At 33.7% G+C, this 26,315-nt stretch overlaps 5 protein-coding genes across 5 annotated transcripts; 3 read left to right on the plus strand and 2 right to left on the minus strand.

The window, feature by feature from the left end:
- Positions 1-5,860: 5,860 nt before the first annotated feature.
- On the plus strand, positions 5,861-8,514 carry DSM5745_06196 (beta-glucosidase; the record flags this gene model as incomplete). The annotated part of the gene is made up of 7 exons (XM_026748212.1): positions 5,861-5,981; positions 6,064-6,257; positions 6,313-6,365; positions 6,418-6,640; positions 6,689-6,938; positions 6,992-7,154; positions 7,200-8,514. 7 exons carry the CDS (start codon positions 5,861-5,863, stop codon positions 8,512-8,514), a joined length of 2,319 nt encoding a protein of 772 aa, XP_026604044.1.
- A 496-nt stretch (positions 8,515-9,010) lies between these two features.
- Positions 9,011-9,997, minus strand: DSM5745_06197 (uncharacterized protein; the record flags this gene model as incomplete). Its single annotated transcript, XM_026748213.1, has 1 exon — positions 9,011-9,997. The coding sequence occupies one exon, from the start codon at positions 9,995-9,997 to the stop codon at positions 9,011-9,013; it is 987 nt and encodes a 328-aa protein (XP_026604045.1).
- A 349-nt stretch (positions 9,998-10,346) lies between these two features.
- On the plus strand, positions 10,347-11,441 carry DSM5745_06198 (uncharacterized protein; the record flags this gene model as incomplete). Its single annotated transcript, XM_026748214.1, has 4 exons — positions 10,347-10,441; positions 10,497-10,783; positions 10,835-11,046; positions 11,136-11,441. 4 exons carry the CDS (start codon positions 10,347-10,349, stop codon positions 11,439-11,441), a joined length of 900 nt encoding a protein of 299 aa, XP_026604046.1.
- Positions 11,442-11,802: 361 nt separating this feature from the next.
- Positions 11,803-13,167, minus strand: DSM5745_06199 (phosphotransferase family protein; the record flags this gene model as incomplete). Its single annotated transcript, XM_026748215.1, has 1 exon — positions 11,803-13,167. One exon carries the CDS (start codon positions 13,165-13,167, stop codon positions 11,803-11,805), a length of 1,365 nt encoding a protein of 454 aa, XP_026604047.1.
- A 579-nt stretch (positions 13,168-13,746) lies between these two features.
- Positions 13,747-14,696, plus strand: DSM5745_06200 (class I SAM-dependent methyltransferase; the record flags this gene model as incomplete). The annotated part of the gene is made up of 2 exons (XM_026748216.1): positions 13,747-13,987; positions 14,041-14,696. 2 exons carry the CDS (start codon positions 13,747-13,749, stop codon positions 14,694-14,696), a joined length of 897 nt encoding a protein of 298 aa, XP_026604048.1.
- Between the last annotated feature and the right edge of the window lie 11,619 nt (positions 14,697-26,315).

The following is a 26,315-nucleotide window of genomic DNA, read 5'->3' on the forward strand; positions in this document are numbered from 1 at the left end:
AAGTTTAGGAAATAAATAAAGTTATTTAAAAAATTATTACTATTTTTATTTAATAACTTATTAAAAATAAACTTATTATAAAGGTTTTAGTTAAATTAAAGTAATAGTTTACTTTAATTAATTTTAAGACTAAACTAAAGGTATTTAATAATTATTTTATAGCCTTAAATACTTTAATTTAATAAGGCAAGATTAGTAATTAGCTTTAAAATTATAAAAATACTTTTAAAAAATTAAATACCTTAATTAACCTAAATTAAAAAATAAAATAATTAATATAACCTTTCTATAAATAATTAGCAAGTATTTAAATTTTTATATAAAATAAAATATTAATTAATTAAACTAAAAAGGTGCTAATTTAATTACTTACCTTTAATTTATATTTAAATATTAATAATATTTTTTTATAATTAATAGCTTTTTTAAAAACTCTGCCGGAGCGGTAGCCTTTATAACTTTTAATAAAAAGTTAAATATTTTTTTTAAAATAATATTTATTAATAATAAGCCTTTTTATTTATATAACTATTTTTAAGTAATAAAATAATATTAATACTTTATATAATTACGCAAAAAGCCATGGTATAAACCTAAAAAAATATAAATAAAAAAATTAGTAAAGCTTTTAATAAAAATAATAAATATAGTAAAAAATTTTAAAAGGTAAGGGCTAAAAATAAATAAATCCTTAAAAATAAAAAAAGTTAAAAAAAAGCTTAAAAAGCTTTTTTAATTACTTAAGCTATAATAAAAAAATATTATAGCTATATACTTATTATAAGTATTTAAAATAATTTAATATTTTAAAATACCTTTATTTTTAATACTAGTGCCTTTATTTATATTTATAATAATTTTAATTATTTTACCTTTTTTAATTAATTAAAAAAAGGTAATATTTAAGTAAAAAATATAATTATTATTATTTAAGGCATATAATTAATACTCTTTTATTTTAAGGCTTTAAATAATAAAATAATATTTTTTACTTTTAGTAAAGTAGCTTTTATACCTAGCTTTTATACTAATATTTTAGTAGCTAGGCCTTTTAAAAAGGCTAAATATTTTTAAAATTTTAATACCTTAATTACTAAAAACAGCAAACCAGTATTTTATTTTAAAAATTATTTATTTAGCCTTTAAATAATTAAGTTTAAAAAAAACTTAAAGCCTTAAAAAAAGGCTAATACCTTAACTTAATAAAAAGTTAAGACCTTAACTTAAAAAATTTATATTAAAAAAAATTTTAAAGCTTTTTACCAGTGCCTAAGCTATATTAATAATAAAATACTTTAATATTTATTTATTATAATTAAAAAAGTTTAGATTATTAGTTTTTAACTACCTTAGTAATATAATATTTATAAATATAAATAAGTTTTTTAATAAATATTTAAAAGGCCTAGAAATCCTACTACTATATTATTTAATTAAATTTACTTTAACTTAATTTTTATAAAAAAAGCAATAAATAAAAAAAAGTAAGTAACTTACTTTTATAATAAAAATACTAAGTTTTACTAGGCCTATGTTTACTAAAAAAAAAGCAGGTATAAAAATATTATTAAGTAATATACTAAGCTTATTTAAACCTAGTTTAGTATTATTTTAAAGGTTTTTTTTAATAATTATAAGCTTATACTTAGTAATAATATTTTTAATTTTACTATATTTTAAAATATACTTTAAAACTAGTTTGCCTTTTATATTTTTTTTAAAATAATATAGCTAAGCACTTTAGTAGTATATTAATTAAAAAAGTAAAAATAATAGCTTTTTATAAAAAGATTTTTTTTAATATATAACCCTGGGTTATAAAAACCATAGCTTATATTAATAATCAAATTTTTATTAAGCTATTAAATTAAAAAATATTATAAAAAATACTTACTAATAAAAAACCCTGTATTTTTAGTATTAAAATACTAGATTATTTTACCTAGGCAAAACAAGCCTAAAAAAAAGTTTTTATAAAATAAAATTAAAGGCTTTATTAAAATACTTACTAGGCTATATTATTTTAAATATTTAATAAATCTAGTTTCCTAAAAATAGGTTATTTATGCCTGTAAAAATATTATTTTTAATAAATTTAAATTATATAATTTAAAAGATTTTTTTTTACTATTAATATTAAAATTAAGTTACCAGAGCCTTTAGCCTAAGTTTTTAATATTTTTTTTTAAAATTATAAAACTAAAAAGATTAACCTTAACCTTAACTTTAGTAAATTTTTTAAATAAAAAAAAATAAGGGTATTTTAAATAAAAATAGGCCACGGGTGGTAAAGATTTTTTAAAAAAAAAGGTATTAATAGTAGTAGTAAGTATAAAGTAAAAAATAAGGCTTAAAATATTACTAGTAAAATTAAAAATATTATTAATAAAAAAAAGGCTTTTAATTAACTAAATAAGTTTTTATACTTGCTAACTTTTAAGGTAATTCCTAAACCTTATTATTATAAAAAACTTATATAAAACTTAGCCTTATAAATAGCTCCAAGGGCCTATTTAAAAAATCCCTAGTAATAAATTTTATGCCTTTAAATATTTTAATAGTTTTTTACTAATTTAGCTAGTAAGTAGTTACTTAAAAAAAATAAATAAGCATGCCTAGCTTTTTTTTTAGTTTTTAAGCTTAGCGCGCTTAAGGGGTAAAACTTTAGTAACTTTAATTTTTTTTTAAAATAACTAGGCGCAGGCTTAAATAATATAATACTAATAATTATATATATAATTTAAACTTAAATAAAGCTCCCTTAAATAATTTAAATAATTTTAATTATATTTAATTTACCTTTTTTACTTTTTATTAAAACCCTATAAAAAAATACTTTTATTAAAATAATTTATCTTTTTTTCCCAAGCGCTAGAGCAATCTTAAAAATTATTTATTTTATAATAATTTTTTAAAGGCTATAAATCTTAAACTAGAAGCTTTTTATAAAAAAAATATAAAAAGTAATAAATAAATAAAAGGTAAAAATAAATAAGCTAATTTTTTTATTATAAGTTTTTACTTATAAATTTAATATTAATAGCTACTTTATTAAGGCTAAAGCTTAAATTTATATATATAAAAATTTAAAATTAAAAATTTTTAAAAAAAATTAAGTAATAATTACTTTAATAAGGGTTTTTAAAGCTTTTATAACACTTATAATTATTTTTAACCTTAATTTTAATTAAAAAAATATTATTAATATATTTTTTAATACTGCCCTTAAAAAGGTAGTATATTTTTACTTTTTAAATAATTATAAATAATAAAATAAGTTATTAAAGGCCCTTAAGGCTATTTATAAACTTTAAAAGTTTTTATACCTTTAATAACTTAATTTAATAATAATATTATAAAAATTTAAATTTACTATAGTTTTTTAAAAAAAGTGCTTTTATATTAGTAAATTTATAATTTTTTTATTTATATAAATAATATTATTATTATAAACTTTTTTATTAAAAAAGGCCGAGTTGCTATAATTACTTTTAAAAAAAACTAGTAATAAAGTATAAGCTTTAGTATCTTAGTAAAGTAAAATAATTTTTAAAAATTTAAATTATTTAAAATAGGGAAAAGCGCAAGGTTTAGCTATATTAAAACTTTTATATTAAAGTAATTATAAATTAATTTTATTTAAATATAATAATTTAATTTTTAAAAATACCTTTTTTAGCAAGCTTTATTTAAACTTTAGTACTATTATACCTTAATAAATTAAAAAAAATAAAATTTAAAGTTAGCTTAGTTAAATATACAAGCATGCTTACCTATTTAAATATTTTTTATATTATTAATTAATTATTAAAATACTTAGTTAATCTAGTAAATTATTATTAATATATAATAAATTAACTTATTTTTTATTTTTATAACACATGCTTTTTAGCCCTTAAATACTTTAATTTAAATAGCTTTAAAAATAAGCTTATTTTAAAAATATATAATCCTTATAAGGCCTATTTTAATATACTTTTTATTAATTAATTTAATTATTTTTTTAATATAAGCTATATTTACAAGCTATATAATAATTTAATTAAATAAAAGGTTATAAAGTAATATTTAATTATAACTTTAATAATTAAGATAAAATTACTAGCTTTATTTAAAGCTTTTAAAGTAACTTACTAGTAGCACTAGGTTTTTAATTTAATATAATTTAATTTTTAATACTATTTTTTAGTTTAATATAATAATAAATAAATTATTAATATTTTTACTAATTTTAATATTTAATTATAATTAAAATTTTAATATATTAATATTTATAACTTATAGCTTTAATAAAAAGTTTAATATAAAATTTTTAAAATTAAATAAACTTTTATAAATTAAATAATTATAAATAGCCTTACTAAGTTACTTATTAAATAATAATACTATAAATTTATTAAAATACTTAGTTTAGTAAATATTTCTAGCCTTATTTTTAATATTTAGTAGGTATTAAAAGGGTGTATTAATTAAAAGTAAAAATTTTTTATTTTAATAAAGTTTTTATTTATTAACGCCTTTATATACCGTGTTAGTATAAAAAAGTAAGGTGCTTAATATTTTATTATTTTAGTAAAAAAATTAGGTTATTAATAAATTTTTAAAGGCTTAAAATATTTATATAAACCCCTAGGTAGCTCTAGCTTTTAATAAATAACTTACTTTTTTTTTATTCTTTTTTATAGTATTTAATTAATAGCTTTACTAGTCAGTATAGTATACAAAGGGCCTCATACCTACCTTCGATGTCCTGGCCGGTCTGTATTATCCGGCTAAACTGAATACACTTGCTGAGGGCTCCGTGCGAGAATCCGTCCTAATTTATTCAAGAAAGTTGTCAGCTCGCCACGCAATGGATAAACTTAAGCAGTAGGGCAACGGAGCGTCCATGACCAGGCAATTCATCAAGTCGTCCAATAGTATCTGTCTTGTAGGTCCGTCAGGTTGCTGGAAACTCCGAAGTTGAGCCGGCCGATCTAGAGATTACCCCCTCTCTGTAACAATTATTGAACTATCTGCGGGAATTGCGTGATAGAGATGCACCGTTCCTCCAAGCATCCTTCGACCCGGTGCCGTAGTGGCATGCAGAAGAGGGGTGGGCCTTTCTTGGGATTGAGCAGCAGTGGGATTGGTACAGAAACAGGTTACAATAGGCTACGAGTACTCTAATGAGACAAAGGCGCCCCGCAGAACCCTGCTCTGCGCACCCAAGCCGACATATGTGGAGATCGTAATAGTTCGGCAGAAGGAGCGGGGGAGTACCATCCAAAGCAGTTGGATAGCCTCGGAACAAGAAATGCGCTGACAAACTCAGCGCCACCCTGCAGCCCAGAGGGTCCGAGGGCGAGGAACCCGGGGATTCCGCCCTTGACGTTTGTTAGGGCTTGATGAGATTGGAGTTGAACACACCGATTAGATATACATCGTGTTCCAACGTCCATCGCAGCTGTGGGTGCAATAATGAAAGAGTTCTGTCGGACACACCCTGGAAAAAACGTGCTGTAGCATCGAATCTACAGCCTGGATAGTCCCTGCTTACCCCACGGGGCTCCCCGTATTCCCTCCACATGCCGGGGGAAGGCCGGTGGGCTGATCCTGTCAGCAGCCAAGGTCTCCCCACCCGAGCCTTGGAGAGCTTAGCTGCATGACTCCAAGTATTGACAATGGGTTCCTCCGATATAAACCCGAGCACACTGTGTAACCACAATATGTCACTCAAGTGCTTGGACAGTCCCGGCTAAACCGGCAAAGATGGTGGTTGAGGGGAATCACAACCGTAAAGCGCTGAAAGACATTTAAAGGCCGAAGCTTCCCTACAGGTCGGCAGAAGGCAGACAACCTATTCTCTACCGGCTGCACCATGTTCACTTCGTGGGGAAAGACTGCCCTGCTGCTCGGCCTTGCTCTCGGCAGTGGAGCACAGGATGTCATCACCAGTGACACTGCTTTCTACGGGCAGTCGCCCCCAGTTTACCCCTCCCGTACGTCCAGTTCTCTACAGCCTGCCCTGTCCATCCTTTGCTGTACTCTTAATTGTACATCGCCACCGCTGACCTGCCCAAGCCGAGGGGACTGGTCTTGGTGACTGGGCTTCTGCTTACACAAAGGCCAAGGCATTCGTCGCTCAACTCTCAGACGATGAGAAGGTGAACCTTACCGCGGGCGTATCCTCCAACACCGGATGCTCTGGATTCATCCAAGCCATTGACCGCTTGGGATTTCCGGGCATCTGTATGAGCGACGCCGGTAACGGCCTGGTTAGCGTCTCCACATATCTTCGTGCCTTGTAGCCTTTACTGACCATGGCCATAGAGAGGAACTGATTATGTCAATGGATGGTCGTCCGGGATCTCGGTTGGGGCTAGGTATGCATGCCCAATCATCCTCCCGTTCAGCCTGTTTCGCTGACCTTGATAGTTGGAACCGTGAGCTTGCCCTTTCACGCGCCACCTACATGGGCCAGGAGTACCGGAAGAAGGGAGTCAACATGATTCTCGGTCCCGTTGTTGGTCCCCTGGGTAGGGTGGCGCTTGGAGGCCGCAACTGGGAGGGATACTCTACCGACCCCTACCTTAGTGGCATTCTGGTTTCCGAGACCGTCAAGGGCCTACAGTCCCAGAACGTTGCTACATCTGTCAAGGTATGCCAGGTCCAGCATTCAATGTAGAACAGAGCTGATCTGGACTAGCATTACATCGCCAACGAGCAAGAGACAAACCGCAACCCGACCACGGATTCCGATGGAAACGCAGTCCAGTCAGTCTCTTCTAACATCGATGACAAGACAATGCACGAGCTATACCTGTGGCCATTCCAAGACGCGGTTCTTGCTGGTGCTACCAACATGATGTGCTCGTACCAGCGTATCAACAACTCTTACGGATGTCAGAACAGCAAGACCCTCAATGGCTTGTTAAAGACTGAGCTGGGCTTTCAGGGTATGCAACAATGAAACATCAATTCATCAGACAGAGACTAAACGATGTATCAGGCTACGTTGTCACCGACTGGGGTGCTCAGCATGCCGGTATCGCTGGCGCCAATGCTGGACTCGACGTTGTGATGCCTCGGTCGAGCACCTGGAACAGCAACCTGACCGACGCCATTGCCAATGGGACCATGGAGGCTTCTAGATTGGACGATATGGTGACAAGGTACGAAATACCTCTTCATAGCTCTATCCTCTAACATAGCTTCAGACTCATCGCCACATGGTACTACCTCGACCAGGACACCGTCTTCCCACACCCCGGTGTAGGCATGCCCAGCAGCGCAAGTTCCCCCCATGAGGCCGTCATAGCCACGTCCAAAGAGGCAAAGCCTGTCCTCCTTCAGTCCGCCATCGAGAGCCACGTGCTGGTGAAGAACACGGACAATACCCTGCCTCTCAAGTCTCCAAAGCTAATCTCCGTCTTCGGCTACGACGCCTACGCGCCCTTGAAATATGATCTCAGCAACAACTTCAACTTTGGCCTGGACAGAGAGAGATCAGATCTGTACCAGAACGGGACTCTGTATGTTGGTGGTGGGTCGGGCCAGAACTCACCTGCCTACATTGATGCGCCCATCGATGCTATCAAGCGCCGTGCTTACGAGGATGGTTCCTCAGTGCTATGGGACTTCACGTCGGAAGCGCCCACGGTTGACTATACCTCTGACGTGTGCTTGGTCTTCATCAATGCCTATGCCACGGAGGGTTACGACCGCGAAGCGCTGTCTGACACGTACAGTGATGCCATTGTCACCAATGTCGCCAACAACTGCGGCAACACGATAGTTGTTGTTCACAACGCTGGAGTCCGCACTGCCGAGGCGTGGGTAGATCACACCAATGTCACAGGTATTATCTACGCACACCTTCCCGGTCAAGACACCGGACGAGCACTGGTAGAGCTGCTATACGGAGACTCCAACCCCTCGGGACGCCTGCCGTACACCGTTGCTAAAAGGCCGTCTGACTATGGTGCTCTCCTGGAGCCGTCGCAGCCAGAAGGACAATATCAGTACTTCCCTCAGTCCGATTTTTCCGAGGGGGTGTACATCGACTATCGTGCTTTTGACAAGGATGATGATATTGAGCCACAGTACCCATTTGGCTATGGGCTGTCATACACCACGTTTGACTACTCGGACCTCAAGATCTCCAAGACATCAAATGCGTCGTCCGCAGCCTACCCCGCCAGTGCTTCAATTCTCCCCGGTGGAAACCCGCGTCTGTTCGATGAGTTGGTGACCGTAACGGCCAGTGTCAAGAACACCGGCACTGTTGACGGCCAAGAGGTTGCTCAGCTTTATATCGGCATTCCTAACGGTCCGGTCCGACAGCTGCGTGGCTTTGACAAAGTCTCCATCAAGGCCGGTAGCTCTGCCTCTGTTACTTTTAGCTTAACTCGTCGTGACCTGAGCACTTGGGATACTAATGCTCAGGAATGGCTCCTGCAAAGAGGAACTTATAACTTCTACGTTGGTCGGAATAGCCGAGATTTGCCTCTGGAGGGCACTTTGGTATACTGATCCATAGTTACGAGAGGATAACGGGGTTGATGAAGTTGGGGGGTTTTGAATCTGCAAGAAAACGTTATGTTATAAACTATCAATCGTCGTCGTGGTAATTAGCAGTCCACAGCCACCTTAAATATGCATGTTACCTCATCTGGCCTTTGCGTATCATTAGGCAGGAAGCGTGCTATTCTATGTCATGCCCTAGAATACGTAGAGCAAGTGCTACAACGACAACGGTATTCACGAAGCAGGCCACTATATGATTTGATGCTCAAGTGCAGGGACAGTGCTCAGCCAGTCTTCAGCATCCGCTGATGCCAGGCTTGATAGTTTGCGGTTGGTTTGAGCCACCACTTTCTCATGCATGCCACATCTCGATCTTACAGTACACCTATCACTCCTTCTCAATCATTGGTGGAAGCAATGGCCGACCACTGACATCCTTCTGCACGACATATAGCCCATCAAGGTGCCCAATCTATGCACCGTCGAGTTGAAGTCACCCGTCTCATTCGTCGAATGCTCGTCGTAGCGAATCCTTGTCATTCGCCGATCCTCGTGTCATACACAGCTCCAAAATATCTGGCAGAGAATCTGTATACTCCCGCCGATACGCCAGCGAGCGTATGATCTTCCGTTCGCGGTAGGCCTGGCCATACGAATCGAATCCCCAGTCTTTGGACTTCTGCATGAACCGAATCTCTCTTGTCTTGATTGTCGTCAGTTCCACGACAGCTTCAAAACTTTCCAGTATACTAGCATCTAGTTCGAGCTCTCGTAGCCCGGTGCACTCTCGTAATTGTAGCCAGCACTCTGGCAGTTCGTCGTCTTGCAAGGGATTATTCTTAGGTGCAAGCAGCGAGACGAATCTGATTGCTGCACGCTTCTGAGCACCAACTGCTTCCATGAATTCGGCCAACAAGCGTCCGCTCTCAAAGGCAAATGTATTTTCTGTCCAGAAAACCGGCCATGCCTCCTGATAAATTTGCCGGCTGGTTAAGAGGATTGCCAGATTCTGCCTCCGTGCGCAGAGGCACTCCAACCCTTTCATAGACGGGCACTTCTCGAGGCCAAGTCTATACTGCAACTCCGGATAGCATATGTCGCAGAGATACGGGTTTCTTTTCGGACGGCCCCATTGACTACTCGCCGGCGTGTCGGATGTAAGGTCTGGGTCTTGCGATCGCCAATTGTGGATGTTACACTCTGCGCATCGAAACGTTTTGGAGGTGGCCAGCTGGGCAATAGGGCCTGGTCGGAATAGTCCAATTATTCCTACATGACAGCCAAACTGGTGATGGAGGTCAAACTTGCACGGTCGGACAAGGAGAATGCGGTAGATCTGGAGACGAAGCTCGACCGGCAGACGGAAGAAGCGATTGGGCAATATGGAATCTGATTTGGGCGGATAATGACAAACAGGTAGAACCAGTAAAGACTGAGTGAAAAGCTGTGGTCTGGTTGTTTTGTTGTTCTCCTGTTCTGATTCCTCCATTGGCTTGCATGGACGCTGGGGGTTAGGGCGTTGGTGTGCATTTCGTGGGCCATGTTTATCTGTTCTGACCTCCAATGTGGCGATGACATTTGATACTTGATGTCTCGCTGTGAGTCATACAAATCACTGATGATTGGCAGTTGGCAATGCGCCACCGTCCTGTGCGGGCTAGTCTCAGCTTACACAGCCCTTACTAAAACACCCTATCCAGCCCACTGGAGTGGTTAAGGCGTGGCATTCTCAATTATCGGAGGCCAGGGTCCATCACCGAGGCAACCATTTGTATCCTTTCGCTGTGTGACCCGTCCAGCTCCTCCCGGAACCCCTTGCACCCGCTCCTTGACCAAGGATGACCACCTCATTGTGCCTGGGCCAAGCTGTGCGTGGCCAAAAGGGTGTGTATACTATTGTTAGGCACCTGCAGGACACGGTCTACCTTGCTAGGTAAGAACCATCTACTGTCTTTTGATACTATACACGATCTAACATCTCGACGTAGAAATGCAAAGGACGAGACCGTCATTCTCAAAAGCGTCAACCACTTTCGTCTGCAAAATGAGCGTGACGTCCTCAGACGTTTCCAGTCTCGCACTCCGTTTATACGCCCTATAATTGATGAGATAGTCGAACCCTCTCACCCTCCGACGCTTGTCTTGAAACACTTGGACGATCACCTTTTGCATGCGTCCATTGCGCAGCGCCTTACCCGGCAGGAGGTCAAGTACGTGGCAAAGGGTGTATTAGAAGCCCTAAAGGTCTTGCATCAAGCCAACTACGTTCACACTGGTGAGTACAGTTGTTTCTGCGGTCAATGCCGTGTTTGATATTTGGCTGTAGATATAAAACCGGACAATGTGCTTGTCAATTATGGGGCCGATGATGTGCGCTTTGCCGATGTCCAACTGGCAGACTGTGGAAGCACTGTCCCTGCGGATTCAGGTCATGCCAGAGATGGTGACTTGATCGGTGCCCCTATCTGGAGGAGTCCAGAAGCCCAGCTACGGATTGGCTGGGGTCCCCCAACGGATATTTGGTCTTTCGGCGCCATGGTATGTTGAAGCCCCATGTACTGCCTGATTTTACTAACTCTGGTCAAGCTCATAACCTTACTCTATGGAGGCGATTTCTCCCTTTTCAGGCCCGACGTCCCCGTCGATCACGAGGAGTACGAATTCAGAATCCTCCAGAGGCAATGCGAGTTCTTTGGGCCCTTCCCTTTGACATATCGCGAGATTTGCCCCGAGGAGACCCTAGGTTTGCTGGTGTATATCATGCAGAGTATCCCACCCGAGAAAAAGAAACCGTTCTCACGTATCTCAGTGGCGGAACTATGCAGGGAGGACCAAGACTTCATACTAAGGATCATGAAGCTCGATCCAAGGGACAGGCCGTGTGCCATGGAGCTCTTAGAAGATACATGGCTCACCAATTGTGGTGCTACTGATTCAGACGGTAAAATTATATAGTTTGTATACAACGTTCAGCGAGGTTTCTCGGTCAAGAGGATAGATGGATACCAGCCACTGCCGCTGATACAGGGAGATTACCATGGTAGACCGCCACGTCAGCACACCAGTCGCTGGAGAGGGTCAGTCCATGCATGACGGCATCCTTGCTAGTGCTTACCTGGCGGCAAATGTCTCTTTCTAATTTGCGTTGTCCCAAACCTCCAAGCCTATGATTTTCAGCCCGAAAGCTAAGAAAGTAGCATTGTCCCTTTGGCATCATGTCCTCGAACGACGGGGGTCTTACGACAGAAGAAAAGGAGCTCATGACTCAAGCACCTACTATGCTAGTTACGATTACTACAGGTCAACGAGTTCGTCGATGCTGTAATAAGAGGTCAGCGTGCCCTCGCTTGCCTGGTGCAGTTTATTGTCAACGAAAGCCTGCATATTGAGCTGCTCGTTTGGACTGAGTAGTTGAATACGATCCTCGAGAGTTGCAAATGGGCCGTAGAATCTTGTATCGATAAATTCCCAGTAGATCTCGTCAAACATAGAGCTGTGCCGTGCAGCCAGACAAACCCAAAACAAGCCAGTTTCCATGGATTTTTCCATTGCGGACGAGAGTCGTTTAGACTCTGGAAGCGAGCCATCTCGTATCTTCTTGGCTTCACAGTCTTTCAAGACGTCGAGAAACGTGCGCAGCCGGGGCATAAAGCGTATCAGAAACTGATTGAGGTCGGGGTCCCAGTCCTCTGGGCTTTCTAGCAAAAGCCACCAAGGAGCGGCCAGTGTGAATTCGACTGGGGCAGCGTAGCAGAACTCCCAGTCAATTACTCCGGTAACGGCCAGTCGTGTGGCATCAACCAGGACATTGTCCGGTCGGAAATCGTCGCAATAGAGCCGAAATGGACCATTGCCCCATTCGCGAGGTATCTCACGAGACAGTTTGCGGAAAAGACACCGGGCGATGTATTTTTTGCGGCAATCAGCCCCATCCACAACTGCATTATTGCGTTGCAACTCGAGATGGTGAAAGTGGTGACGGGCAAGCTCCTCGAAATAGTCCGCTGCGTTGTTGAAGCGTCCAGACTCAAAAACCTCGAGGGGGATATTGGAGAATTGCGCCAGTCGGTTCATGTTGAAGGTTAGCGGTCGCTTCTGCACAGTCCACCCGCCGGTCTCGTCGTGCCTTATGGCGCCAATGGAGGGAAACTCGGGCTTAGACAGCTCTAGCAGGACCCCAGCCATGGCGGAGTATGCTCTCCTCAAGACCGACGTTGAGATGGTGGAACTCAGAGTGACCGTGTGATGAGAGGCATCTCGAAGGAACTTGCCCAGCGGTTCTCCCTGCACAAAGTCCATCACAATGTACGGGCCAACTGCGCATCTCCCCGATCCGAGGACATGCGGGACGGGGATTGCGGTGTGTTGGGCAAGGTATTGCATAATAGCAACCTCATCTCCGACCTTTTCATTCCGGGCAGTGACTCGACCAAGGCCGACAAAGCGAACGACAACGCGACGGCCGCTCTCCAAGGTGACACGGTAACAGACATTGAAGGCGCCATTGGGGAGTCGAGAGGCCGTGACCGGGGTGCTGCCAGGGCAATGCCGGGAAGCAAGCTTGCCCGCCAACTCCTCGGGGCTGTTTCCAAGCAAGTTTTGGATCCAGACCTGGAAGACGCGGTCCGACTGCTGCTGAGCAAGACTGTCAAAGTCCATTTTGTAGGCGGGCGGCGACTGCAACTTGGCAACGACAGCATTCAGGGGGAAGCAGCCTCACCGACGGTCATGTGATGCTGACCAATCACGGTCTTCTGATGCTCACCAGTCGGCTTACCTAATACGGTACCGTCCGCAATGAGACAAGCGTCTCCTTTGTGGGCGCGGCGGACAAGTTCGGGGTTATGCAGTATCTGGATTGGCATATGCTTCTTCTAGACTTTGCTACAGGACGACGGCGAGGGGTCCAGCACGGCTCTCAACAAGCGCTCCTCTTCCCAGGACGACCACTCCGCCCCAAGGTTTTAACCCTAAAAACCCTAATCTTCCTCGACCTTCCCAGGTGTCAACCGGACTTTGTACTTATGCCTCCAGCAGTCTGTAATCGAAGGAGATGTCTCATTGGGCGAATCAAAGACGGGAGGGAGGGTTACGCAGTGGCTTGCTTATGAGTCACACTAAGTTGGCGTCTCCAAGTCTGACACCATAAGATCTCCCCATCCGCAGCTCTTTAATGAGGCTATAATTTCAAGTTCCATCGCCATATACACAAACTCAATCAGCCGTCTTGATCCCAACATGTCCACACAACCCGACGCCGCCTCTATCGCCCGTCTCTCCCTACATGACCCCTCACACTTCAACATCCAGGACTCCCAAACACTTCACCGGCTGGGACTCCTGCAGCACTGGAACATTCCCACTGGCTCTAAAATCCTGGAACTAGGATGCGGACAGGGAGACTGCACGACTGTCCTGGCCTCTGCTGTGGGCGAGCAGGGGAGCGTAGTGGCGGTCGATCCGGCGGATTTGGACTATGGTGAGTCCTTTCGACTTCCTTACCCTGCTGCTTCTCAAGCAGCTGACCCATAGCTCCTGCAGGCGCCCCGTATACTCTCGGCGAAGCACAGAGTCACATATCGCAGGGCCCGCTGGGGAGGCGGATTACTTGGGTGCAACAATCCCCTGTTGAATACCTGTCCTCTCTGCCCTCTCTCTCGCCGACCGCCAGGGAAAGTAAGTCTTTCGACGCAACAGTGCTCGCCCACTCCTTGTGGTATTTCGCCTCCCCCTCGATCATCCTTGCCACCTTCCGTGCCCTCAAGCAGCACAGCAAACGTCTCCTCCTTGCTGAGTGGTCGTTAGTAGCCACACACCCCGCTGCTCAGCCTCACGTATTAGCTGCGCTCGCCCAGGCAGCGCTGGAGTGCCGTAAGCCAAACAGCGAGTCGAACGTCCGCACCGTGCTGGGGCCAAAGCGGCTTGCTGAGCTGGCACTGGCTGCCGGGTGGCAGCTGGAGAATGAGAGCCGCGTGCAAGGTGGGGAGGGGTTGTTGGACGGACAATGGGAGGTCTCTGCTTGTCTTTCTTCCTTGTTTGAAAAGGAGGTAAAGGAGCAAGTGAGTGATGAGAGGGAACAGGCGGTGGTTCTTGCGTTACGGGATGCGTGTGAAGCGAGCTTGGAGGGTATACCGGGGGGTCGGAAAGGAGTCAGGGCCATGGATGTTTGGGTTGCGAATTTCGTCTGATTGGGCGATTTGAGCTTGTCCTAGCACTTTCCTAGGCCCGATCTCTAGCACCCCTGCTTTTTGTGCACCAATTTGGCACAGACGCTTTGCTGTTTTACCGTGGAGGACTACCGGGTTGTCGCTCAGGTTTAGCACCATACTTACCCACATGCGCCGTGTCCAATATGTACTGTCGGCGCATATAATGCGGCGGGGGACTTCCGCTTCATTTTTCACCATTTTTTGCATTGGATATTTACCATTACCCGTTCAAAAAAGACACATACAACCACAGGGTGTGGAGAACAGGGCTTCCCGTCCGCTTAGCCGTACTTAAACCATAAGAATAAACGTGGTTAATTTTTAAAAAAGCCCTCTTAGCAATATATAAATGCAGGCTATTACTAGGGTAAGTATGGGTAATTAGGGTAAAGGATAAGCTACTTACCTTTTATTAATTAAGCTACTTACCCCTTACCACCAGCTGCTTACCTAGGGGTAAGCTAGTAATATCTTTTTTTTATTTTTATTATTTTTTTTTTTTAGTAACTTTTTATTTATTTTAATATTCTTACTTTTTTATATGCGGTATAATATGGCCAAGTCTAGAAGTAAGCTAAATACTAAATGTATTTAATAACTTATAATAATAAATAGGTTTATAAAAAAGTATTAAAAAGCATAGCTTACTACTAAAAATACTATTTATAAAAAGCGTCTTGCCCCTGCAATTAAGATAAAATATAATATTATATATTAAAACTAAAAAAAGTATATTATACATTCCTTATAATTTATTATAATTTTTATATTTTAGCTAGGTATATAACTTTTATTAATAAACCTAAAAATACATACTTTTAACCAGGCAACCTAGATATCCTAATTTAAACCCTTAAAATATTTACTAAAGCCTTTATTACTATTTATAAAAAGGGGGAGGTATATTTACTGCCAAGTACTATAATAAACATCCTAATATATTTTATAAGCCTTTAAAAAAAAAATAATGTTAAAAGATCCCTAGGTTAAATAAAAATAATATTACTAATATATATTAAAGGTATATGGTTTGCAGAAAATTACATTACTAATATATACTAGTATATTATTAATATATTAATTAACTTATACGGGCTTTTTATTAAACACTAAGAAAAGTTTACTATAACACACATAAATATTAGCATTTTTATTTAATATTTATATAAATATAATATATATAACTATGTTTACAAACACACTAAAGCTTAAATTGCATTTAGCCTTGTATTATATATATTATTAATTATAAAAATAAGTATTATTATAAAGTCTAGCTTATACTAAGGGTTAAATAAGTTTATATATTATAAGGTATATTAAATAATATTACTACCATACTTTATTATAAGGTATACTAATTTTTATAAGAACCTTTAGTTATATATATAATTAAATAAGAAGTTAGGTAAACCTATATACTAGGTAATAATATTCCTAAAGCTTTTAAAAGGTAAGTACTTAAATATATTAATTAAGTATAAGCCTAATGCTACTATATTTTTACCCCTTTTAATAGCTTTTAGGCTAAATAACTACGTAAGTAAAAAAAGCTATTTAAAAATAAACTTTATTTTTTAGCTTATAGTATTTAGCCTTGTTAATAATACCTTTAGGGGCATTAAGTTAATTAACAAACTACTTTTAATTTAACCACCTATTAGTTGCATGTTTTTAACACTTAAGTAAAAAAGCCATGCCCAAAACTTATTAATTTTTTACTAAGTAACTTTAAGCGGTTCTTATTTATTTAACGCCTTAACCTTTTTATTATTATATTATAATAACTAGTCCTTTTTAACACAAGCTAGCTTTAAGAATACTTTAAGGGTTTATAAAATAAGGGGTGGGGTTACTATAATAATTAATTATAAGTTAATATTTAAAAAATAATATAGTGGTATATTAAACTAGTATAGCCTATACTTTAGTAGTAACTTACTTTTATATATTAAACTATATAAATAATTATATAATCCATAGCTACTAGCCTAAGGTTAAGTAAGTAAATATAAAGGCCTGCTTTTAAAATAAAAAAATTAACTTTAGGTTATATAATATCTAAACAAGCATAGCTTACTATTATAATAGTAAGGTATTAATAAAATTTAATATTATTATTAAGCAAGAACTATATAATAATCCAAACCTATTACGCGCTAAGTAAGAGATTAATAAGATAAATAAAGTAATTACTAGTAACCTATATAAATACCCTAACCTTACTATAAAATAAGCCAAGCTTTATAATTTTATTTTTAAAATATATTATGCCCTAATAAAAAAGCACAGGGCCAAGTAATAAAAAAACTTTTTTAAAAATTATATTACTAGAAAGCTAAATAAATAAAATACTATAAATATTTTTAACATATACCGTAAATACATGCCTAAATAAAATTATTTAAGTTAAAACTTGTTTTAAAAAGTATTTATATAAAGCAGTGTTAAAAGGCAGTACCTAAATAACATGCTTAAGATTATTACCTTATAAAAATAGGTAGCATACTACCCAGGCAAATCCCTAGTTAATAAAAAATACCTAATATATTTTAAGGATATAAATAGGTTAGCTATAAAATATTTAATATTATATTTACCTATTAATACCTTTATAGCTATAACTTATAAACTTGCTTAAGCCATATCTTATATTATAAAAAAAGCTTTTTTAATATAGCACTATACTAGTAATAATACTTTAATAAAAAAAAAGCATATTAAAAGGTTTGCCGTGCTTATTTAAAGTAGTGCTACTTATATGCTAAATAATTTTATATACTAAAAAAATAGGACTAGCACTGTTTTTTATATTTTTAAAGGCTAAAAACATAATATAATTTTTTATTATTTTATTTTACCCTAGTAAATCCTGGTTTCTGCCCATTTTACTTAGGTAATAATATAATAAAACCTAATAAATAGTTTAACTAGTGGTAAATAAAAATAATATTAATTAATTATATTAAAAGTTACTTAATAAAGTTGCCTAAAAATAAATAAATTAAGTATTCTTACCCATGCTATAAGGGAAGATAGTATAATAGCTACCTTAACTTAAAATATTACTTTTTTAATATTTATTTAATTAAGGAACCTCGCCGCAACTATATATTAGTTAAATATAAGTAAATATTAAAAAATAGCAGCAAGGGTCTAAAAAAGCAAAAATTAATAAAAAAAAATTAAAAATATATATATTTTATTTATACTTATTTTAATTTTACTTAAAATATTACTAGCGCATTGTTTTATAGTAAAAATATATAAATATAAGATTATTTATAATTAATATACACCACTATAAAATAATATATAATAAAAAAATATTTTATAAAACTAATATAAATAGTGGCTTTATTTACTCTATATTTGCCTAACAAGGGAACAAAAGTTTTCTTAACCTTATTATATATTTACTACTGGAATAAAACCAGAGTAACCACATGGCGTGTTACCTGCTAGGTTAGGGATATCTAGAATTTATTATTCCTATAATTTAGTAACTTTAGAAATAAAATATATGCTAAGATTAAGCAACTATAAAAAGGTAAGTATTTTAAAAACCTAAAGGGCGGAACATAACATAATATAAAAAAATTAATAAAAATATAAATATAATAAATAATAATATATTAAAATCCTTCCTATGCTACCTAGGCACCCTCCTGGGCTTTTTATGCTTTAGGCTTTACTATTACTAGGTAAGGCTAAAATAAGGCTAAATTATTAGTTAGAAGGTTGCTAAAATTACTAAATAGGGATTATTATTAAGGACCACCAGGCCCAGAGCGGCTATTACTAAAGATTACTAGTTAGGATTACCAGCCCAGAGCGGCCACTATTAAAAATTACTAGTTAAGACTACCAGCCCGGAACAACCACCACTAAAAATTATTATTAAGGATTATTATTAGGGGCCACTAAGCCCGGAGCGGCTATTACTAAAAATTATTAGTTAGGATTACTAGCCCGGAGCGGCTATTATTAAAAATTACTAGTTAAAACCACCAGCCCGGAATAACCACTACTAAGAATTATTATTAAGAATTACTATTAGGGGCCACCAAGCCCGGAGCGGCCACCGCTAAAAATAATAATTTAGGACTATTAGCCTGGAGTAGCCACTATTAGGGATTACTTATTAGGATTACTAGCCTAGGGTGGCTACTACTAGGGACTACTACTAGGCATGGCTAGTAAGCACTACTAGCCTAGGATAACCATTACTAGGGATTATTATTAAGGGCTACTAAGCCTAGAGCGGCCACTACTAAAAATTACTAGTTAGGACCACTAGCCTGGAATAACCATTACTAGGGATTATTATTAGGGATTACTACTAGGGGCCACCAAGCCCGGGGCGGCCATTACTAGGGACTACTATTAAGGACTATTAATTTAGGGAAACTACTATGCTAATATATCCCTAGGTTTAGGAAAAAAGGTATTAGCTTTTTAGGCTTGGGCTTTATATTAGGCCTTACAGGGGGTAACTTTACTAATTAAAAATAATTTTTTAATAATTTTAGGTTACTAAACAAGGCCCTAAGGCTTAGCACGCCCCCTTATAATACTAGTAGTAAAAAATAGCATGCTAAGGGTAGCTATAAAAAAATAGCTTAATTTAATAGGGGTATTATAGTATAGTAGGTAATTATTTAACTTAACATGGCTAGTATAATAAAAATATGCCCGGGGGCTTAACTTACTAGTTAGGTTTTAGGCTATAGCGCTTTATTTAATAAATATAATACCTATTATAATTAAATTTTAAAAAAATTATTTTATAAATAGCTAAAGCTTTTAAAGGTTTATAAAATATTTTTATATTTTTACTATTATACTTTAGGTGCTAGTTCACGGTAAAGTAAATAAAGTAGGGTGGAATACTACTAAGTAGCAGTGCTAGAAAACCTTAAGCTTCCCGGGGGCGCTGTTAGTGCTGGTATAGTAAATTACCTAAGGCATGCGCTATACTAGATTATAACTAGCGTGTTATATAACACACTAATTTTTCCCCTTTTAATTAAGGTAATTAATACCTTTAATAATATATATTAAATATTATTTATAACACTTTGCCTAGCTTGGCTGGTATGCACTAACTAATAAAAAAATAGTAATATAAATATAGTATTATTAGTATTACACTTACTTTTAGCTTAAGTTTTATATTATATTAAAGTAATATAATAATAGTATTATTATATAATAATATAATTCTTTTATAAATTAATATACAGGGACTAATAAATCATGCGTTTTAGTATAATTATACCATGCTAGCTTTATTATATTTATAGGCTAGCTATAAAAAGTATATACCTTATAAAGTTAAACTATATTTTAACTACTAGTATAATAAATTAATCTACGCCTGGATGCAGGATTTATTTATTTAATTAAATAAAAATTTTATAAGGTACTTATACTAGGCCAAACCTTACCATATTTAGGCTATAATAAATATACTAAGTTAATTATAGGTTTTACTAAACCTTTAGCTGCCCTTTATACTACATAATCCAGTGCCTTTAAATATAACAAGGCAGCCTATCTTATTCCTACTTTAAAGTTAGCGTTATTTAATTTATATATAGTATCTAAATTTAAAGTTAAATTACTTCCGCGGATATTTAAAAAATACTAGCCTAAAACCACCTTGCTATTTATATAATAAAAAGCCTGTATATTATACACTAATATTATAAATAAATTACTAAAGTACTACCACGCTATATATATGCTTATTAATAAGGCTTAATATTTTATAGATATTATAGTGGTTAGTAAATAGTTTAAATAAAGTTATATAACTATATAAGGTATATATATTTATAACTATATCTCTAGTACTAACCTAAACTATTATTTTTTAAAGCTGCCCTTTTATCTTAAATATACAAGTCTTTATATAATAAAATATGCATGTTTAAAACCTTAGTTTATAACTATGGTTACTACACCAGGGTTTTTATTAGCAAGCCCTGTAAAATAGCCAAGCACACCTAAATTATTTATATAAAAAAGAAAATAGCGCGCAGTAATAGTGTCCTATACTATAGTTATAATAGTTATAATAAAGTTACTAATCTTAAAAAAAAGGGACCAGGTATAAAATAAAGTATTTTATATTATATTTTAAATATATACTAACTACTCTCCAAGGCAATAAAAAAGATAGTAGGTTTAAAAAAAGTAAAATATAATAAAATTAGTTTAAATAGGCATATTAGGCTATAATTATTTTTAAGTTTAATAAATACTATAACTAGTAACCTACAATTTGCTGTAATTTTAAAATAGCATTAGTTAAAGTTATTTATTTTTATATATTCTTAACTACTAGGCAGCCACCAAGCTAATTTAATTTAATAATAATAAAACTATCTGGCAGACATAAAGCAAGCTTTAATAAAAGCTTTTTATAGGCTTAAGTATTACTTAAGCATTGCACCTTATATAAAAGTTTAGTAAATAATATTATGCCTTGGGCTTTTAGTATATATTATTAATAGATTACCCCTCCCACTTTACTAATATTAATAACTATAGCATTTGCATTTGCATTAAGCATAATATTTAAAGGCTTAATATTTATGTAAGTCTTGCCTGCGTAATAAATATAGTGTAAAGTAATTATAATTTATAAAGCTAGCCTTTTTTAAGAATAAGTGTGTATATATAATAAGTAATGGCTACTTAAAAGTATTTTTAGTAAGCTATTATTATAGTACTTTAAAAAAAGCCCTGTAATAACTAGTAACTAATTACTTGTAATTAAAGTTATATAAAAATTAGTAAAAATTATAATTCCAACCGCCTAAATAATATTTAATATACCTTAAAAAGTAGCTAGGTTCTTTAGCTCCTAGCGTATAATATTTATATTATAGGGTTAATAAAAGTAATAATATATTATTTTAAGTATATATACCATGTTATTAAATGCCATAACCTTAAAAATATTATTTAATAATGTAGTGCGGTTATAAAATTAATTAAAACTAAATTACTTAAAGCTAGGGAAATTAATAAATAGCAGGTAAATAACCCGGGCAGGATTCTCTTAAATATTATAGCCTAAATTTCTAGTAATATAAATAAAAGGATTATTAGTAATGCCTTTAACTAAAAAAATAATAAGGGTAAAAAAATGTTTTCCAGTGGCCCCCTTAAAAATAATTTTAGTTATTATATTATTAAAAAAAAAAAGTAATATATAATTAATAAGTGTAATAAACTTCTAGAAGGCCTCGCGACGCTAAATAATTAGTTTAGGTATATTAGTAACCATGCCTTAAAGGGTTACTTTTACCCACTATTTTAAGGCACCTAAGTAAAGTATTAAGGTTTACTAGTAGGTTTTAGGCTCCTGGTTATATTAAATAAAATAGTTTTTGTTTTTATTATATAGTTAAAATATAATTAAATTTATAGTAAAGTTATATATAACATAGCTAGATTTAAGCAAGGCTAGGGGGCAAGTTAATATAATACATGGTAGTAAAAATTTAGTAATATATTAAAATTTATTTTACTAGCATGTATAAAAGCACTAAAAAAATATAAAAATAATAAGTTACTAAGAGTTATAATAAGGCTACAGGAAATATTTATAAATTTTTAATTTATAAAAGGTAGGATTATATATTAATACTAGAACTACCCAAGTAGTTAGCCCTAAAAAAAATATTATAAAGCCAAGTGCCAGGGAGTATCTTAAAAATCCATAATTAGTTTAAAAATAAAATATTATAAAGCTAAATACTAAGCAGGCAGTAATATTATAATAAAATTATATAATTTTACTACCACACTATATACTGTAGTATAATAGCTATTATAAACCTAATTATAATAAAGCCTATCTAAATTTTTAAACATAATATTAAACCTTAACTAATACAGGCACTTTATTTTTACATAAAAATACTTAAATAGCACTTATTATTAAGGCGCAGCGCGCAAGTTGCGGATGTATTAAATACCTTATATTTAAACTTTTTAAAACACTTTTAAAGTAGTAAACAAAAATAAAGGAACCCTACCTACTAGGATAATAAATAATTTAAACATACTTATAATAAAATATTATACCTACTAAGTACTTTAATACTAAGATTATATAATATTATAAACCTGGTTACTCCCACCTCACGCAAGGCATTTAACTTAATATTTTTTAATATATTAAAATTAGTTCCCTTTAGCCCAGGCAATGCGCTAAACCTAGCCATATTTACCATGCATAATATTATAAAACTAGATACTTATATATTTATACACTACTATAAACCCTCTTGCAAGCGCTAAATTATAGCTACCTTAATTAAAATAATATTAATAAATATATAATGCTTAAAATACTACTTTTTAAATAGTAAAAACACCCGCGAGGACATAAATAAAAACATGAACAAGAATATAAATAAAAACATAAATAAAAATATAAACAAGAACATAAATAAAAATACACGTAAGAATACCTATAAAGGCACCTATAAGAACATAGTAAATAAAAAATTAAAAAACTTTTATAATTAGCCCCTTATACTTTTGCTGGCGCTTAAATTTATTTACTAGTTTAGCTAATAATATACCACACCATAGAAGCGTATATATATTAAAATAGTATGCTTAGTTTAAAAAGACATAAAAGTAAAATAGTCTAAACACTTAAAATAAAAAAAAATCCTTATTATATTATTTTATAAATTATATAAAAATATAATTTTTATACTTCTAGAGTACATAGGGAGTTCCTAGTGGTTTAACCAGCAAGCTTTAATTATTTAATAAATATATAAAATAAAATAATATAAACCTATATAACTAACTACTATATTAAATAAAGTATTTAATAACCTAATTAAATTATATAACCCTAGCATAATCTTTAACACCTATAAAGTATAAATAAATATTAAAGGGTAACAGCGGACCCGTATTAAAAACTAACTTTAAAAAGGGAGAACCCTGTAAAACATTATTATTAAAAGCTTAGGGTTTAGTATTTTATTTAGCTAAAAAATCTAGTAAGTAAAACCTATAATATATATACTTTACTAATTAATTAAAGAAAAATTCTTTTAATGCTATTTAATACCCTTTATACTATAATTAAAGTTATTTTAAAAAAGCCTAAATAAAGAATGCTGCTCTAGCTACTAGGAAAATAATTAAAATATCTTATTAAAACAGGGTTTATAAATCCCTGTGAATTTATTAAGGGCCTTAGGGACCACAGGCAGCTAGCAAAGCTAGATTTCCTAGGTAGTAAGTAATTTTTTTAAGGAAGGCTTAAAATAGCCATGCGTAAAGCTTATATTTTACTTAGCACTAAGTAAACAAGCTACTATTATTAAACCTATATTTACTATATATAAAAATTTTGCGTATATATTTTTTTAATATTTTGCTATACTTATTAACTAATAAAAAAGGGTTTTAACTCAGGGATATTCCCATTTTTTTAAAAAATATTTCCCATGCTAAAAATAATATTATAATTATACATAATTATAATAGCAAGGTTAAGTGGCTTATAATAAGCTATATTTAATTATTTTATTTTTACTTACAAACCAACCTACTTTACCAAGACCACCTATAAAGGGTTTATTTCTTCTGCCCTATTTAAATAAGTAAACTTAAAAAAAAATAATAAGTAATTATTAAAGGAGAGGGCCCGCAAGCTATTAAAAATAATTTATTATTTACTAACTACCTTATTATTTTTATTATAACTAATAAGAATAACCATTAGTTTATAGTTATTATATTAAGTCCTAGTAGGCTTATATCTACTAATAAAACACCTACCACATATATTCTTAACCCACGCTAGAATAACTAAACAAAGCTATGTTTAATAATAACATAGCTTATTAACCAAGCCAGAGTTAAATTATTTTAATGCTATTTTTAGCTTTACTAAGTATTAAAAAATACACTTTTATAGTAGTCCAAGGAGTTATACAGCTATTATATAATATTATACTTAAAACTTCTTGCAACTAACCCAAGTGCTTTTTTAAATAAGATTAAGCAGTTTTTTATTACTAGTAGCAGGTTAAACTATAATTTTAAACCTAGGGATATAAATACAAAGCTAGTAAAGTAATTCGCGCATTTATTACATAAATTTTAGTATACTATAATAAAACAGGGTTGCTTGGAGATCAAAGCTAGTTACCTAATATTTAATAATTATTTAAAATGCTTGGGTAATGGCATAATAATTATTTAATAATATATTATACTCTTAGCACTAATACCAGTTTATTATTTTTATTTAACTATTCTACTAGCGGCAACTAATACATAAAATCTATAATAAAATCAGCCGCGGACAAACATAGGGGCAGAGTATATTATTAATAAAAGCCGTATTTTTGCCAAAGGTAGTACATAAGCTACTTTTAACCTATGGCCAGAGTATAAAAAGTGGCCAGGAACACAAGAAAACTTAATAATCCTAGCTTATTACCAGGCAATATATAAAATAATAATAGCTATATTATTATGTCCGGCAAGAAACCCCCGGAGAATTTACTAATTTTAGTAAAGGCTAAGGTTTTACCTCACGCTAGAAAATATAAAATAAATAGGCAGTATCTTATGTTATTTAGCACTAAGGTATAATTTAATTATTACTATTTTTATATTTTAACAGCTGCAGCTTCCTTTAAAAGCATGGTTTTAAAAATACCTTAGAGTTCCGTACTTAAATATAAAAAAAATTAATAAGATTCTTATAATCTTATTTGCAAAGCCATAAATTAGGAGATTTATTTTTAGTTTACTAGAATTAGTAATAATATATTAGGCAGTAACTAAACAAGGTCTTTACTTAAGCAGTAGATTTTTTAAAATTATACCTAAGTTATATTATATAATAGCTGTAAAGATTAAACAAGCACGTATTGTATTAATTAATCTTATACTAAAAAATATCTTATTTATGGCAGCAAACCTTATAATTAAGTATATAATATCTAGTTAAAGTGTGGCCCTTTATAAAGTATATTATGCTTTACTTGGGCCCGAGAGTTAATAATAATAAATAGTTAAGTTAGTAAAATAAGTGGACTTTAAATTATGTTAATTATATAATAAAGCACTTGTTAATAGGTTGTTAAAAAATAGGAATTAAAAGTATATATTAATAAAGTTAGGAAACATTTATTAAATATTTAATAATTTAATAAAGGAGTACTACTTTTTTACTAATATAAAGAATACTTAACTATTTATAAGGTTATTTAAACTTAAAACTAGTGCTGCTAGTAAACATGGTATAAAAGGTAATAAAAACATGGTATTTACTGGGTGCCTGGAATTACTCTTCCTATATAACCTATAATTAACCTAGCATATTTACTAGCTTTTTCACGGGCTATAAAATAGTTTCTTATATTTAATTTATTATTTCCCCCGGCCTAATTAAGAGTCTGTAGGTAAAGAGTAGGTATAGTTTTAAATAACTTTAATTAATGGCGTTAACTTCTAATAAATAGTTATTTTAGGATTATATATAAGATAGTTATTAATAGCATGCATGCCAAGAGTATTAGTACGTGTCTAGCTAAA

Source organism: Aspergillus mulundensis (genome assembly GCF_003369625.1).
Source record: "Aspergillus mulundensis strain DSM 5745 chromosome Unknown scaffold_5, whole genome shotgun sequence".
In the NCBI taxonomy this organism is placed as follows: domain Eukaryota; kingdom Fungi; phylum Ascomycota; class Eurotiomycetes; order Eurotiales; family Aspergillaceae; genus Aspergillus; species Aspergillus mulundensis.